Here is a 17750-nt window from a genome sequence, read left to right as displayed (position 1 = left end):
CATTTTTACCTGAAATATGAACTTTCAACATGCATTGAGGGTTGCCTGCAGCTTTGTCACCACTGGAAATCAATCTCATACATTTTCATGTTGCATTATGGTTGCCACAGCTGTCTCCAGATAGCATTAAGGCTCATTGCTGCTCTGAGATTACTGTAGTGATTAGACCTGCACTAGATCTTGTTATTTAATACATCAGCAAAGCAGCACTTGTATTGCTCCATCACAGATGGGATAGTGTGTTTAGACAGAGCACGTTGATAAGCACAGTTCTGAACCTGGGCTGATGGACCTCACCAGGCTGCAGAGGCGCCTGCTCTGCCCTCGCTCTGCCACTGATCGCGGGGTCGTGCTGGCTCCTGCACTGCGCCACTCCCCACCTCGATGAGCACCACCCCCCACTGCAGCTGCTTTGAGCCACTTGGCTCTTTCCAGTCTCTTCTCTCTGTTCCTTCCCCACTAAGTTCCTTTCTGCAAAGCAGGTGCGAGATACATAATTAATAGGGTGGGAAGAACGTGTTGAAAATACTGCAGCTTGTGTTTATTTTTAAGCTGCTGAATTTCAGAGCTCTGCTCCAGGTGTGGCCAGGTGCAGCTCAGCCAGCTTTGGCTGCACAGAGGCCCTGGGCTGATGGGAGGCTGCTGCTGAGTGGGCGGGAGGGGCTTCTTAGATGAGCCTGTGCCTGAGAGAGCTGAGTGTTGGAGGGCAGGCGGGGGCTCCAGGATGGGAAGCTGGAGGGGAAGGCTCTGTGACCTGAATGTGACTGGAGGATGCCCAGGAGGAGGTAGCTTCCACGAGGGACGGGACATCTACGACTTCAGAGGGCTGGGGTGGTGGAGCTTCCGGAAAAGCTGCTCCAGAGCTCCTGCCGTCGCCTGGGAACCTGACCGGCCCTCCTCCCTCCCTCCCTCCCTCCCTCCCTCACCTCTGTGCTGAATTCCAGCAGAAAGAGTCTCTAGTGCGAGTCCTGAGATTAGAACCCATCGCTGTGCCTGGGTCCCGCACCCGTCCTTTCCCGGTTTGTTGTGTTTGTTGTGCACCTTTATTGAGGTAATTCACATTTCATGCCATTTAATCATGTAAAGTATACAGTTCAGTGCCTCTTACTATATTCACAGAATTGTGAAGCCCCCACCACTGTCACATTTAGAACATTTCTGTCACTCCGAAAAGAAATCTAAACCATTTCACAGGCACCTGTCGTCTCCCGCCAAGCCTCAGCCAGCACCCACTCACCCACTTTCTGTCTCCGTGGATGCATTTCTGCCGACCATTTCATAGAAGTGAAATCATAGCACATGTGGTTGTGTCTGGCTTCCTGGTGTAATGATTTTCAAGGTTCATTCATATAATAGCACAAATCAGAACTTCATTCCGGTTTTAGACTTGAGACATAGTGCATGTACCAGGTAGTTCACCCCTTTAAAGCCTAGAAGTCAGTGGTGGTTAGCATGTGTGCAAAGTTGTGCACCCATCACTGCAATGAACTTAGGACTCCTCATCACCCTAGAGAAACCCCACGCCCTTTAGCAGTAAGCCCCCGCCCTGCCTTTCTTCTCCCCAGTCTCCAGCCCCGGGCAACCACTGATGAACTTGCTGTGTCTGTAGATTGGTCCATTCTGATCATTTCCGGTCAACGGCCTCACATGCAGGACACAAGAGTCGTGCTCTCAGGGTTCCTCTGTGTGTGTCACGTGTCAGTACCTTGTTCCTCTTTGTTGTCCGGTATTCCAGCATATGCATCGGTCACGTCTTGTTTACCATTCATCAGCTGGTAACATTGGAGTCGTTCCCGCTTGTTGGCTTTTATGAATAATCATGCTGTGAACCATTTTAGATGCAAAAGTGTTTTCCTTTTTTAAAAAAGATTTATTTTATTTATTTATCTTTTTAAAGATTTATTTCTTTATTTGAAGGAGTTACACAGAGAGAGGAGGAGAGGCAGAGAGAGAGATAGAAAGAGGTCTTCCATCTGTTGGTTCACTCCCCAACTGGCTGCAGTGGCTGGAGCTGCACTGATCTGAAGCCAGGCACCGAGATCTCCCATGGAGGTGCGGGGACCCAAGAACTTGGGCCATCCTCTGATGCTTTTCCAGGCCATAGCAGAAGTGGGGCAGTTGGGTCTCAAACTGGCACACATTTGGCAGCTTAACCCACTATGCCATAGTGCCAGCCCCTATTTTATTTATTTTAAAGGCAGAGTTAAAGAAGGAAGAGAGAGACAGGGGGTGGTGGAGGGATCTTGCTTCTACTGATTCACTCCCCAAATTGGTGTGATGACTGATGCTGAAGCCAGGAGCCTGGAGCTCCTTCCAGATCTCCCCCTGGGTGGCAGGGGCCCAAGTGCTTGGGCCATCTTTTGGCTACCTTCGCAGGGTCATTAGCAGGGTGCTGAATCAGAAGTGGAGTCACCGTGCTCATATGGGATGCCAGTGTCACAGGTGGCAGTTTAACCTGCTGTGCCACAACGCCAGACCTTACTGTGTTGTTCTTTAACTCTATCTAGGAGTGGAACTGCTGAGCTTAGGAGAGCCTTAGTCCATTCAGGCCACTGTAACAAAGTAACAGATGAGTGGCGTGTGAACAGCCACGTGATGTAAACACCTTGATTTTGTCCTTTGCAAAATGAAAGATTTATAACTCAAGTGAATTCCGATGTGTTTTATCTCATTGGCTGCTTGTGTTTTTTGCTATCCTATCTAAGAAGCCTTTTGCCTAGCCCAGGGTCATGAGGGTGTGTTCCTATGTTATATAGTTTTGGCTCTTACTTTTAGTTCTGTGGTTCACTTGGAGGTAATTTTTGTGCCCAGTGGAAGGCAGAGATCGAAGCTTTGTTATTTTGCAGGTGGGTACCTGGTCCAGCACCACATGCTGAAGAGACCGTTTGTTCCCCTGTCGCATTGTCTTGGCGTTCTTGTGGAAAATCAGTTGGCCATATGTGGGAGTTTACTTCATTGATCTAAATATTTATACGCATGCCGCTTCCCTATTATCTGGATTACTGTAGTTTTGTGGTAGGTGTTGGAATTGGGAAATGTATATCCTCCAACTTTCTTTTCCGAGTTATTTTGGCTACTCTGAGTCTCTTAAAATTCTGTATGAATTTTAGGATCAGCTTACTAATTTTGCAGAGAAGGCAACTGGAATTTTGATAAGGGATTTTGTTGACTGTGACAACTAATTTGAGTATTATCACTTTAAAAATACTGCCCTCCCATCCTTGGGCAGGGCGTTTCCCCTCTTTATTTGGGTTGTCTTTAGTTTCTTTAAACAATGTCTTACAGTTCCTCAGGGTACAGTTTCTTCCCTTTGTTCTTAAGCCACTCACCGTGGGACAGCGTGATAGCTGGTAATGACTCCTGTGCGAGTCCCTACAGCTGGGGTGGACAGTCTTTGCCCAGTGACAGGGACAGGAAACGGGGGCCTTTGGAAGGATTACTAAGCTCCTCCTAACTCAGGCGTGGAGGGGATGAATGGTGAGCAGTGGAGCTGAGCACAGATTCTTAATTTTTTTTTTTTTTTTGACAGGCAGAGTGGACAGTGAGAGAGAGAGACAGAGAGAAAGGTCTTCCTTTGCCGTTGGTTCACCCTCCAATGGCCGCCATGGCTGGTGTGCTGCGGCCAGCGTACCGCGCTGATCCAAAGGCGGGAGCCAGGTGCTTCTCCTGGTCTCCCATGGGGTGCAGGGCCCAAGCACTTGGGCCATCCTCCACTGCACTCCCAGGCCACAGCAGAGAGCTGGCCTGGAAGAGGGACAACAGGGACAGAATCGGGCGCCCCGACCAGGACTAGAACCCGGAGTACTGGCGCTTGCAAGGCAGAGGATTAGCCTATTGAGCCGCAGCACCGGCCTTTTTTATTTTTATTTTTTATTTTTTTATTTTTTATTTTTTTAGCACAGATTCTTACAGTTGAAGCTTTTCTAGCTGTTACCACCTCTGTCACCCCAGAGGTCGCTGGGGAGTGGAGTAGCTGGACACTTCCTGTCCTGTTGTCCCATTCACCCGAGCACAGGGCCTGACACGTCCTGCCAGTTGCATGAGTGACGACAGCAGCTCCCACTCCTCACAGACGCAGAGGCTAAGACCCCAAGTGGGGACATGTCTCAGCCGTGGTTGGAATGGCTCCTTGTTTGACTAAAGACCCCAAGTGGGGACATGTCTCAGCCGTGGTTGGAATGGCTCCTTGTTTGACTAAAGACCCCAAGTGGGGACATGTCTCAGCCGTGGTTGGAATGGCTCCTTGACTATGTTTTTCACAATTTTTTTGCTCTCCTTCTTATGGGGAAATCCCAGAGACTTGCTCCAGGATGAGTAACATTTCCAAGTAGAACTTCAAAATGCTCCCTGAAAAGCAGACATCCTAAAAGGCAGGGCTTCTGTCCTCTGCCTTCTCATCTCTCCTGCACCCAGTATGGCCCCAGCATATGGCTTTCCTAAGTGAGTTGACTTTTGTAAAACGCCCCCTAGGGGCTGGCGCTGTGGCACAGTAGGCTGAGTCTCTGCCTGTGGCTCTGGCATCCCGTGTAGGTACCGGTTTGTGTCCTGGCTTCTCTTCTGTTCCAGCTCTCTACGTAGGTCCTGGGAAACCAGTAGAAGATGGCCCAAGTGCTCGGGTCCCTGCACTGGTGTGGGAGACCTGAAGGAGCTCCTGGCTTTGGATAGGCTCAGTTCCGGCTGTTGCAGCCACCTGGGGAGTGAACCAGCGGATAGAAGACCTTTCTCTCTGTCTCTCACTCTGTCTATAACTCTACCTCTCAAATAAATAAATTAAAAAAAGAAACCCTTCCCCTATATAAACAAAGGGGTGCCGTGGGATGGTAGAGTGGCTTGCACTGGCTATGCTGGCTTCTCAGAAGGAACCTTGTCGTGCGTTGTGTGTCTGCTCTGTGCTGGGCGTGACCCGTTCCTGCTTTACAAAGCGTCATCTCCTGAGATCACACAGCGATCCCCTGAGGCTGACGTTCTCACGTCTCTGGCACAGAGGCCAGGAGGCTGCAGCCCTGCGGGGTGGAGCAGCGTGCTCTGTTCCTTCCCCCGCCAGTCCTGGCTGCTATGAATTTGTGCGAAGTGTTATAAACCGAGGAACTTTTGATTGGAAGACGGGCCTCAAATCGTGGCAATATGTGGCCTGCACCTGGTGCTTTGTTTGATCCACGTGGTCTTGGGCATTGTAAGAATTATTTCTCAGCCCTTTGAAATCCAAGACTCCCAGTTAAATCTCAGCAGTCTGGCAGTGGTGACCCACTGTGGCCCAAGGGTGCACACACTGGGAATCTAGCAGCGGCTGCCCCTGCGCACACTGGCCCCTGGAATCTGCCAGATGTATTTGTGCGTGGACAGCATCTTTTATACCCTCTGAGTTAGTCCCATTAAACGCACGCAGCAGCCTCTGCCTGCCTCTCCGTCCCCCCTGCTGTCCAGCTCCCAGCATCCCTGGGCTGCAATGTTGATAACAGGAAAACAGTGTTCAGCTGCAGCAGAGCCTGCCGCCTGCCTGTGTGGGCATTGCTGGTCGCGTCCCGCCGAGGGTCGGGCCTGTGCTGGGCACCAGGGAAGCTGGAGGAGACCACGTGACTGGCTCTGCCCATGGGGAGACAGGCCCCAGATCCAGCCCGTCTGCAGCAATGGAGGCCACTGGGAAGCCTCGGCAATGCAGCCTCCCCGAGACGGCCGCCCTGTGGGCATAGTTTGTCCAACCACAAGTACTCACCACCGCTGTGCTGGGAGGGACCTTTGCAGAACTGTGTGAGCTGCGGGCTGCGCTGCTTCCTCTTTGTGTTTCTGGCAGAGCCCTAGGCCTCCCGCCTGGCCCTAAGAGGCAGGTCGCCATCGTGGGTGTAAGCTCCGGGCTGGCTGTGACTCCCAGCTGGGTTGCCTGCAGGAGGCACTCCCTGTCGTGGGCCTCAGGGCCTTCATCACGAAGCTGGGTGGGGCCCTGGAGAGAATGCAGGCAGACACTTCTCGTGGTGCATGCAGTCAGCTCGCAGTAGAGGTGGCGTCCTCATTGTGAAGAGATGCGTGTGGGAGGAGATGTCAGCACCCGTCTCCTGGCCTTTTCTGGAAGTGGGCGTGTCTTCTTGCTGTGTGTGCATGCAGGGTTTGATGTGGGTTCCTCATGGCTGCAGATGGGGAGCTCAGGATTGTCTGTCCCAACACTTGGCACAAGGCAGTGAGCCCATGGGACTGCTGTTCTGTATTCTCCAAGCTCCTTCCTGGGCATTGCCTTCCTCAGCCCTGGGGGCTGTGACGTGCCATCAGCCCACTGTAGAGGAACGTCTTGTAAGTGATGTGACCCTGCCTGCAGTCTGAGGCTCTCCCACAGCTTCCTAGGGAGAACAGCTTCACTGTCTGAGTGAGATGAACAGAGCAAGCGTGGCCATGGTGCTAGGGCTGAGCCCCGTGGCCTTGTCCAGGAAGGAAGCCTGGAGAGGACCTTTGGGTCTGTGACGTCCTGGTGAGTCTGACCACCCCTGCCCATCACAGGCACACTCCACCCAGCGGCCATCAGAACCCAGCCCCAGGACTGCCCACCTAGTCACAGGTAGTCGTGTGTGTCTCAGTAGACCAACAAGGTTGGGAGCAGGCAAGGGGCCCCTCTGGCCTCCTTGCTAGTACCATGGTGGACGTCAGCTTGTGCTGCTGATGGAGTGAGATGAGCTGCCTTCTAGAGTTTCTTCACCTCCCTGCCCCTCTGAGTCCTCCTCCCTGAGATGGGGGTGATCCTAGAACCTGCCAGGTAAAGCTGCCTTGGAGGTCGGAGGTGACAGGTGCACACGACTCTGCCACAGAGCCCTTCGCAAGCCCTCTCGGGCTGCTGTTACGCTGCTGCTCTGTATGCGTCTGGTGCGAGGCCTCTCCTTTCTTGGCAGATTCTGTTTCCCAGCAGGGAGGCAGCATCCCTCATTTTCCCTACCTTCCCCCAACACAGCGTCCTGCACAAAACAGGGGATAGCAAGTTAGTGTAGTGAAAGACGGGGTAGGAGTCGGGTCTAGAAGTCCAGGATCTGAATTCTGGATCCTGGCTTAGATCCTTGGTGCCCACCCCAAGCCCGGAGTGTGGGACGCCTGTGGCTGCTCAGTGGTTGAGTGGATGACGTGATGTGCGCAGCTCACTGTCTTTAGGAGTTGGTGGGGGGCAGGTGTGGCGGTGCTGTGGGTTAAGCCAGTACTTAGGGCATCTGCAGCCCATACTGGAGTGCCTGGGAGGCAGCCCCACCCAGGCTTCTGATCCAACTTCCGGTTAATGCACTTCCCGGGAGGCAGCAGATGATGGCTCAGGTACCTGGGTCCCTACCACCCACGTGCAGTCCTGGACTGTGTTCTGGGCTTCTGGCTCCAGCCTGGCATTTGAGGAATGTACCACTGAATGAAAGACACCATGCTCTCATGCTCGCTCGCTCTGTCTCTGTCTCTCTGCTTTTCAAGTAAATAAAAAATAAATGGCCAGCACCGAGGCTTACTTGGCTAATCCTCCACCTGTGGCGCAAGCACACCGGGTTCTAGTCCCAGTCAGGGCGCCGGATTCTGTCCCGGTTGCCCCTCTTCCAGGCCAGCTCTCTGCTGTGGCCAGGGAGTGCAGTGGAGGATGGCCCAAGTGCTTGGGCCCTGCACCCCATGGGAGACCAGGAGAAGCACCTGGCTCCTGGCTTCGGATCAGTGCAGTGAGCTGGCCTCAGCACAGCGGCCATTGGAGGGTGAACCAACGGCAAAGGAAAACCTTTCTCTCTGTCTCTCTCTCTCTCTCTCACTGTCCACTCTGCCTGTCAAAAAAAAAAATTTAAAAAAAAAACATTGTTTTATTTCTCCTTGAAGTAGATACTGTTGAAAACATTGCCAGGTTAAGATTAGGAGCAGGGGCTCTGCAGCCAGACACCGGGGTGCAGGCCTCAGCACCCTGCTTCCTGTTGACTTTGGGTGTGGAACATGACGAAGGAGCCTCTCCATACCAGTCTAGCGGCTTCTCTCTGGGCCCTGCAAGGACTGAGCTCGGGGCCTCGCCATCCCACGGGGGCGCACAGTGAGCCACCGCTAAGGTTGTGGTTTGTTCCCTCACCTCCCTCCCTGGGCTTGGTGCTTTTCCTGTTCATAGCCAGCAGCACCAGCTTCTGACGTCACCACAGACAGGGAGTCGAGGATGGGGTTAAAGTGAAGGGGAAGAGACCTAGGACAGGCAGCTCTCAGAGGGGCTCCTGGGCGTGGGGGCGTGGTCCCAGGGCAGCGTTGAGGTCGGATACCCCGATGGAGTGATTGACAAGCTTGTGTGTTCTGCCCACTGACGGAGCCTCCCGCCTCAGAGTTCAGAGTTCAGCACCCCTGGAAGCCCTGCCGCCACCCAGATCCCTTGGGTCTCTAGGACTGGGCTTGGTGACAGCAGGCTATTGTGCATTCTTCCCTAGCAGACTTGCTAAGTTGCACCCATAGGGGGCCTTGGTTTATGTTTCCTTGCTATAACGTGACAAGAATGACATCAGTGCTTAGAGAATTCTCTTTCTTCTTTGATAAGTCTGAAACCTTGGATGAAAGGGATTATGGCCTAAGGAGTCTGTGCGGGAAGGGAGTTGAGAGATAGTTTGACTTGCCTGCTCCCTTTCCAGGTGAGGGAATTCAGGCCAGAGGGGACTTTCCCAAGGACATATGTGGAGTAGGGGTCAGTGTGAGGCCAGGTTCCAGGTCCCCTGTTTGCTGACCTGTGTGTCCTCACCGCACCACACCCCAGGAGGCCGTAGACTGAGTGGACGGAGCTGGGACGCGTTCTGGGTGGACAGTGAAGGAGCTGGCCTCTTCTTGCAGCTGCTCACTGGCCTCCTGATTTTCCATGCTTGCAGCACACAGGATCTGCCCTCTGCCCCCCTTTAGAGCATGCCAGCCACATCTATGGGAGGGACAGGGAGGGCACCAGGATGGGAGGAGTCTCCTCTAAGAACCAGCCAGATCTGCAGGGTATTTGAGCCATCGCCTGCTGCCTCCCAGGGTCTGCATTAGTAGGAAGCTGGAATGTGGGACAGAACTGAAAGTCAAACCCAGGCACTCTGCTACCGGGTGTCTGTGTCCCTAGCAGAGTCTTCGCTGGTAGGCCAACCATCTGCCTCCAGGGACACCTTCCAAGACAAGTATTAGGTGTGTGCAGTTGGCACTTGGCCACATACCTTCCTATGCACTTCCCTCAGGGTCTGCCTGCCACCCAGGACGTCAGGAACCTGCCCTTCAGTGTGAAGGGGTTGTCACCGTAATCCAGACCAGAGCTGTGTGACTCTTACTTCCTAAGGAACACACTTAATTTCCAAAAGGCTTTAGAAGTCCAGCCGAGTAGTAAATGTGGCCTCTAGGGGGCAAAGTGAGACCTGTCATTCACTGGCAAATTCTTTAGCTCCTCTGTGTCTCAGTTTGTATGTCTGTCAAATGGGAGCAGGGCAGGAGTCCTGATGTGCAGATTAAACAGTAGAGTTCGTTTGTAAATACGTACTACACCTGCTGGCTGCCATGTGCAGAAAAATAAACAGATAGGGAGCGATGGCTGTGCTCTTTTAGACAGGAAGGGACGCTCGAGCAGAGACGTGAGCCCTGCAGCTGTTCTGGACGGAGCGTTCACACAGCAACACAGCAGGTGCAAAGGGCCAGAGACGGAAGTGTGCACATTCACGAGGCGTGGACAGCTCAAGGACAAAGAGTGGGGGGATGTGGGGTCAGAGAGGACTGGATAGGTGAGATCCTGGGTGGCGCTGGTCTCCTGTTGGGGGCTGGGAGCCCCGTGGAGGCTATTGGGCAGGGAAATGGCCTGGTCACTTAAAAGGAACTTGGGTCCCACTGACTTAGGGGCATCTGCAGCGCACCCAGCCCTGTCCTGGCTACTGCAGATGGACAGCACAGTGAGTAAAGCCTTGGAGGAACCCGCCCTGCACGGGGGAGAGCTGCCCATGTGTGAAGAGTCGCAGATGGCCTGGGCTCCATGGGGCAGTGATCAGCCAGCCTCCCCTGGGGGCCGAGGGGAGCAGTTTCTTAGACACTGAAGCTTGAGTTTGGGGGTCAGGACATCTCCTTGGGGGTTGTGAATGGGGCCTGGCCTGGGAGAGAGGAGACTCCTGGAGGGCAGCTAGGGGCTGAGTGAGGAAGGGCCCTGTGCTGCGCCAGGGAGCGTGAAATGGATCCGGAAGGCACCAGGGAGCCTGGAAGGTCTCTGCAGGAAACGATCGCATCGTGGATGCCGTCCACGTGGGGGCCCTGAAGCGTCTGTTGCGGTCACTGCTTGCACCTGTCCTAGAAGGGCCTGGGATTTGGGCGATCAGGGCCACTCCTGCCCACCCTGTCGTCCCACAGGAGTTGCAGGTGGTGCTTGTGGGAGGCATTGTGGTAGGACAGCAAGCGGCCTGGCTGCGCTGCTTGCCCTGGGGCGTACCCGGTGCCTGTCCTCACAGCCGTCACTGGTGGGTACTGACCGACTCCCTCGGCCCCAGGCTGGCGTCACTCCTTCCTCCCCAGCTTTGCTCAGGTACTCCTGCCCCCTCCCTGCAGACCCAGGTCAGAAACGCCTTGTCTGTGCCCGGTGCTCGTCCACACTGCCCGGCCAGAGGGGAGCGCCACTCTCCCCATTTTCACAGCACAGTTTTGGCACCCATCTTTGTGCCTGTCCCACGAGCTGGCTCTGTGACTTGTGGTTCCCTGCATGTGCCCGGCTCCTGGGCCTCCTGCAAACCTCCATGGAAGAGTGAAGGGGCTTCCAGCCATGCCCTCTGTGAGGGTAGCTGTTGGTTCACTTCTCTCTCACCTCCTTTCCATAACCCTGAGACAGACCAGGTGGCCGTGGGTGGGTGAGTGCATGTCTCCGCTGTGCTGTCCACTGAAGGCTTGAATGAGCCAATGATAGACCTCCAGTGTCCCCTCCAGTCTAGAGCCTGGCATGGAGGGTGTGCCCAGCAGGGTTTGCTTAGGGGGAAACTGGATGATGGCCAGTGGCCTCTCCCACATTCAGAGAGGCATGGGGCAAGGGGTGGAGGGAGTGGGATGTGGCTTGTGTGGGGCTTGGCCTCTTTCTTGCCTTGCTCTTTCCTTCCCAGTCCATGACCAAAACACTCTCTCATAACTGGTGGGGGAGCTGAACTGCTGGTTCAGGACTGAGCTGCTGGTGTGCTCACTGGAGGGGCCGTGACCATGGCCTCTAAGGCAGTGGGTGTCCTAGGGCCTACGGTAGGGGAGTCTCTCACCCACGCCTCTGAGATTCAGCCCGCCTACCCTGCCCAGCCCAGCCAGTCGGCTCAGCACAGCCCTCACCCTGCCTGTCTCGTGTACATCAGAGGCGCTCCAGCCAGTGACTGTCTGGGGGAGAAAGAGCTGGTTCAACAAGTAAAGGCGCGTCCACACGGCCAGCTCTGCAGGGCTCTCCAATGCCCTCTTTGAGGGTTTCACAGTGGCGCGCTGGCCAGTGCTTCCCTCCCCAGTGTGCCAGTGAGCAGTTGTATAACTGTCTCCCTAGAAACAGCCCAGGCTTCAGGGTCGGGAGCCCAGGCCCTGCGCTCCTAAGAAAGCTAAGTTTGGCCGGTGCCGTGGCTCAACAGGCTTATCCTCCACCTTGCGGCGCCGGCACACCGGGTTCTAGTCCCGGTTGGGGCGCCGGATTCTGTCCCGGTTGCCCCTCTTCCAGGCCAGCTCTCTGCTGTGGCCCGGGAGTGCAGTGGAGGATGGCCCAAGTGCTTGGGCCCTGCACCCCATGGGAGACCAGGAGAAGCACCTGGCTCCTGGCTTCGGATCAGCGCGGTGCGCCAGCTGCAGCGCGCCAAGCCGCGGCGGCCATTGGGGGGTGAACCAACGGCAAAGGAAGACCTTTCTCTCTGTCTTTCTCTCTCACTGCTGTCCACTCTGCCTGTCCAAAAAAAAAAAAAAGGAAAGCTAAGTTCACAGAGCCATGTGGGGTTGATGGGGATAGAAGGCCCATTCCCGGGCCTCAGGGTGGTGGGAACTCTGCACCCCCAGGTTGGCTCACACTCAAAAGAGGAAAAGCCGACTTTCAGCCCTCCAGGATCAACATGGAGTAGATTTTGAAAATGAAGAATTGGCGTGATTTTCAGTCCCACAGAAGAAAAGGCTGATGGTTGCTTTCTTGCTTAAAATACCTGCCACCCAGATGGAGTTCAGACCCTGTGACGCAGCCTCCCAGCTCTCCACCCTCAGCCCCCAGCCCTTCGCCCTCCTCTCTCTGAAGCCCGGGGTCCCCTGGCTGCAGTGTTTGCATCTCCATGCTGCACCCTGCCCTGAGACCCCTTTCCCTCCCTGTGTCTCCTCTCCGTGGGGAATGGGTCAGGGCTCAGGATTTAGACTTCCAGGGCCCTCCCTGAGGCGGTGTGTCTGGGTGCCTGGTGCTCCTCTCAGCCTCGGTGGTGTCCCTCTGCAATGACCTCCCTCCTCGGGAGGCAGTGGAGAGCGAGGCACAAGGATGCACGTTGGGCAGGTGCACCTGGCGCCTTCCTCAGTGCTACGACTGCTACTGCTGTGGTGACGATCACACCACACGTGGGTCAGATGCCCCCGCGTCCCCACCACAGACCCAGCGCAGACCTTCCCCAGTGTGGCAAGTGTCCCAGTGCGTGGGGCGGCGTGGAGAAGGCGCACCTGCCCGGAAGGGCCCAGGCAGTCACGTGTCAGGAGGGTGCAGGGTGCGGCCCAAGCGTTTCTTTCAGGAGCGCTACCTCGTTGTCTTGTTCACAACATTCTGTCATTTTAAAAATAGCTGTTCTTAATTTGATGGTATCTTTATCTTCTTGAGGCTCAAAATAAAATTAACCTTTTCTGGAAGGGAAGAAACAGTCCCATTAAAATAGTCCTGAGTGTTCTTTTTTGAAGCAAGGCCTGACTCCCAGTGCTCACTATTAATAGTTCTAAACCGTAATTGACAATGGTATTACAATAGGAATGCCGCGCGCAATGACAGCAGGGCCACGGGCGGCGAGGACTCATTAAGCGGCCACCAGAGGAGTCTGGCACATTCCGCAGGCTGGGCTTCCGTCCAGCCCCGTCACTTCTAATCTGCGTTCTGGCTGCCGCCCCAGGAGCCCAACTGGGACACTCGCAAATGCCTCCGGCTCCTTTAAGAGCTAGGCCCTCGCTGAGGGGCGCTGGTCCCCAGGGAGCCCCGCAGGCTGGGGCCTGTGCAGGGCCAGTTCACTCCCGACCTGGGCTTTGCCCTCCAGCCCCTTGCACACAGGGTAGCCTGGTTCTCCCTGCCCGCAGGCCTGGCTGGAGCCATTGTTCTCCCTTGTCTGGATGTTGGCAGCAGCTTCCAGACTGTTCTCCCTGGCCGCCTGCCTCGCCGCCCCTCAGCCTGCCCCTGTGTGTCTTTGTTCTTTCCACAAACATTTATTTTATGCAGCCTGTCCTCATCCCCCGGCCCCAGGGCAGGCTCTGCTGATCCAGGGATGAGCCAGACAAAGCCCCAGCCTCCGTGGGATTTCCGTTTCCGTGGGAAGCAGGAGGTGCTCAGAGAAGGAATGAGGACCCTCCCCCCCCCAGGGAACAGGGGCGCGAGTGGGCATGAGTGGGCATAGGGAGCAGCCCAGGCAGACGGCAGAGAGCAATGCAGGATGGGAGAAGAAACACAGGGTCCGTGGCAGGTGGACAGAGGACGGAGGGAACTCTGAAGAATTCTGAGTAGAAAATGCCTGCGGCTGCCAACAACCGACTCCCCTGTCCTTCTAAATATGCGTCGGGTCACAGACCTCCGGCCTCCCACCTCCCGCTGGCTGCTGTCCGCGTCTGGCAGGGCTGTACACGGCCAGGCTCCTGCTGAGCCACACTCGAGCCACTAAGCCCAGCCACGTGGGCCTTCGCTCTGCTGTCCAGCAAGCTGGGCCCCTCCTGCCTGCAGGTTTCTTTTTGGCATTAGCCATCCCCTCACCTGGGGGCACCCACCAGGACCCCCAGTGGACATGCCTGTCCTCCATTAGACTCTGCTAAAGCAGCCTCTGCTCCGAGGAATGCGTTCTCTCCTCCTGTGAGCCAGACACGCCTCCCTGCCAGCCCCCTGAGCACCTGTCTCCCGTCAGGGCCTGTCACAGAGCCTGGCAGAGGTTGCCACGGTGAGGTGGGCACTCCGTTATCCCCAGTTCACAGATGAGAAACTCCAGCCCCAAGTGGTTTGGCCCCCAGCCCGCAGAGCGGAACAATGGCACTGCAGGCCCCTCTGGTAGCTTCAGGTCATCCTGCCACGTGAACTGCACGTGATGTGGCCTCTCGGATGGATTTGCCAGGCCTGGGCCAGCCATAGGCTGCGGCTGTGGTATAGATGTGGGGCCGCAGACTCCAGGCCTGTGGGGAGTGGGCTGGGTCGGGGGGCGGTGCTGTGCCTACACATGTGGCAGGCCCTCACTGCTCAGCCCTGCCCACCAGCAAGACTGCTTGTTCTAGAGGGGAAATCACAAGGTTGCAATGGCTTTCCTCAGGCCATGCAGAGCATACCTGTGGGCCACCTGTGGTTTGTGGGTGCCTGGGAGTGGCTTGTGGGGGAGCCGGCAGAGCTGTCTGCCACCAGCCAGGCTGTAGAGTGGCTGGGGCAAGAAGTCCTTGCTGTGACTTTGGAGTGGCCCCAGGGGTCCCTGCTGGCAGTAGATGTCCCATGGCTCTTCCTCCCACCTGGTCTCAGAGGCTTGCCAGTGAAAATACAAGGCAACAGTTGAAATTTGAATTTCAGATAAACAGTAACTTCTCCTGATAAGTGTATACCATAGACTGCCTGGAGAAGTCTAGTCTTGTCTTAGGATTTATTTGTTTGAAAGGCAGAGCGACAAAGTGAGGGTGGGGTTGGGGGGGACAGGGGAGGGGGGAGAGAGAGCACGCTTCCATCCGCTGGTTCACTCCCCAGGTAACTACATTAGCCAGGTCTAGGCCAGGACAGAGCCAGGAGCCAGGGACTCTATCTGGTCTCCCACATGGATGGGAAGCGCCCACGTCCTTGGGGCATCTTCTACTGCTCTCCCAGGCGTGTTAGCAGAAAACTCCATGGGAAGCAGAGCAGCTGGAGTGGAACAGGCACTTTGATATGGGATGCCAGTACTGCAAATGGCGGCTTAACCCACTGCGCCACAGTGCTGGCCCCTGGGAAGGTTTCTAATATGGGTGTACTTTTTTTTTCCCTGAAACTTGACTCCTTTTGTCTGGGGTATGGATTTTTCCAGGCCACGTGATTACATCAGCCAATTCTGCCTGCCTTGGCTTGGCGTGCCACCTAAGAAGGAAGCTTGCCTCTGTGCCAGGGCCTTGGCCGGGCGTGGTAGGACCCCTCTATCAGGGAACAGGCTCCATGCTAGGTGCTGTCTGAGCCCTCGCCTCATGTCATGGACAGTTCCGGAGCTCCGGGCTTGGGCCAGCCCCACGCCCGCACAGGGGTGTGGAGGAGGCAGTCGCCCAGCCCTGCCCTTGGCTGCCTTCTCCTCCTCTGCTCCACGTGACCCTTGCGAGATGGAAATGACCCCGCTCCTCCTGCCCGTGCCCTTCATGTACTCAGCAGGCCTGCACACAGGCTGCCCCGGGTTTCTGCTGTCAGCGAGCCCCCAGCTCCCACCCCCTGCCCCAGGATAGAGCCCCACAAGCGGGATCCTCTGCAGAATCTGTGGGGCCAGGCCCTGCACAGATGTGGCCCCCCCGCCCCCAGGCTGTGAAAACGTCCATATGGGCTGTACATCCACCCTCCCGTCCAAGGGCAGAGCCTCATCGACTGCAGGTGGCACACCTGAGACGCTGGCCCTGCCGTCAGGAGCCGGGCGGATGTGGGGTGGGGCTTGTGGAACACAGAGCCGCTGAGTAGCAGGGACCTAGACCCGCCCTCTAGCTGGTGGGACCCTGAGCCACGTCCCCCCCCATTCTAGTTCTGCCAGAGAAGGTAGAAAACACTTGCTTATTGGTAAAATCTTTCTAATTGTTATTTCAGAAGATCCTGTGAGGGCCAATCTAAGCAGTGCCCTAGAGGGTGGTATTTCGGTGTGATTCGTGTCCATTCGGTGGTGTGGTCACTGGGTTCTCCTTCGCTGGCCTGGCCACAGCAGTGACCGCATACACCCATCGTTCTGTCCCTGGACCCTCACCCCCCCGCCTGGCACATGTGGAGCTCCTGGGTGTAGGCTGTGGACCTGTTTTTCCCCAGTTACAATGCCAGCAGTGTCGGACGCACCCTCGGTGCCACCAGGCATGGTAGCACGCAGCCCTGGAGGTGGCCGTTAGCACGTGGGATCGCCCCGTCAGTGCCGGCCAGCCACGCGTCAGGGTGGGTGGTCTGCGTCTTCTCCGTGCTGGGCTCTGAAGAGGCAGAGCAGGCCTTCCCTGACACGCATGCTTCGTGTGTTTGTGCAGGATGCCAAGTTCGTGGAGGAACGAAGAAAGCAGCTGCAGAGTTACCTGCGCAGCGTCATGAACAAAGTCATCCAGGCGGTCCCCGAGTTTGCCGCCAGCCCCAAGAAGGAGACGCTGATCCAGCTCATGCCCTTCTTCGTGTGAGTACCCAGCACGGGGGCCTCCGCCGCCGGCTCCTGGCATCCTCTCTCCGGAGGTCAGGGAGCGGAGCCGGTGGCCTCTGTATGCCCCACTCACTGGAGGTGCTGAAAGGGAGGGCTGGCCGCGCTGTGGGGTCCTCCAAGGTCGGCAGCTGAGAGTAAATTCGGGGTCTGGCTTCAGACTGCCGTGCGTGCTCATCAGAGGCCAGGTTCAGTTTCGGTGTGGCTGAGAGGGGCCGGCACTGACACGTCCACGTCAGTGTTTCTCTGCCTTGGGTTGGAAACCGGAGGCCACGCCCCACAGACCCCCATGTGGACTGCAGTGGTTTCTGTGTGGGGATCAGGTAAACGAGAACGGACTTAACATGCCATTTAAACCCCTTGCCCACTTAGCTTGTAAAGAAAACTTGAAAAGGAAGTTTATCTCTCTCCGGATCTGGCTAAATCCCCTGATTAAACTTGAACTGAGCAGTGAGGAGGTGAGGGAAGGAGAGGCCCTGCCCCTCACGGCATGCCAGCAGCCCTCCTGCCCCATGCGGTCAGTCCTGGCAACTCTGGCCAGGTGTTGACCACATGCCAGTGGGTCCCGTGGTGGGGGCGGCGTGTTAACGTGAACCTCGGGCGTGTCGTGGCGGGTCTGTCGAAGGGCTGCTGTGAGTCGGGACCAGGACAGGTGGCTTTGGCACCGGGTTGACACTGAGAACATCAGGCCCACTTCGTGGGTTTTGAAACACAGAACTTGAGGAGGTGATGGCAGGTGACGCCACGTTGACACCGGCAGTCTTGGCTGCACGAGGGTCTGGCCCTCCGCTGAAACGAGACAGCTTCTGCCCCGATGTAGCCCTCTCCTGCTTGCTTTTCTGAGTGAGAGGGGAGGGCCCCGGGACGTGCCCGCTGTTTCCCCGGGGGCGTGGGAGGCAGGTGCCAGCTAAGCTTTGCCCCGCAGCTGAACCCGCAGTGAGAGCTCCTGAGTGTGCACCCACGGAAAACAGCGGGACCGCAGGTCTGCGGAGCTGAGCCCGAGGGAGTTCTGCTTTGCTTGGTTTGGTTTGGTTTGGTTTTAACCGCTTGTCTAAGAAAATAAACCCCTGAACAGCAGATCTTGACAGCATTTGCTTGCTTCTTTGAAATGCTGAGTGAGGACCCTAAGTCCATTTAGTCACTGAGCATCAGTGGACTCCCTCACAGGAGACAGTCCCACCTCCCTGTCATGTGGATGAGGAATGCAGGCTGAGGGTTACCCAGCCAGCGCATGGGGGGCCTGGGCTACTGTCCACG

General features: G+C 56.2%; 1 protein-coding gene across 2 annotated transcripts in view; it reads left to right on the top strand.

Moving 5' to 3' along the window:
* Nucleotides 1-17750, top strand: part of SNX29 (sorting nexin 29) — a 478886-nt gene that overhangs the window by 436093 nt on the left and 25043 nt on the right. For both annotated transcript variants that reach the window (XM_051847819.2, XM_008257737.4), the window contains one exon: nt 16333-16472. In XM_051847819.2, the coding sequence (XP_051703779.1) occupies nt 16333-16472 (140 nt within the window). The remainder of the gene's footprint in view (nt 1-16332; nt 16473-17750) is intronic.

This window comes from Oryctolagus cuniculus, chromosome 19, assembly GCF_964237555.1.
Source record: "Oryctolagus cuniculus chromosome 19, mOryCun1.1, whole genome shotgun sequence".
Classification (NCBI taxonomy): Eukaryota; Metazoa; Chordata; class Mammalia; order Lagomorpha; family Leporidae; genus Oryctolagus; species Oryctolagus cuniculus.
The sequence above is the reverse complement of the archived record's forward strand: the minus strand, read 5'-3'. Positions and strand labels throughout refer to the sequence as shown.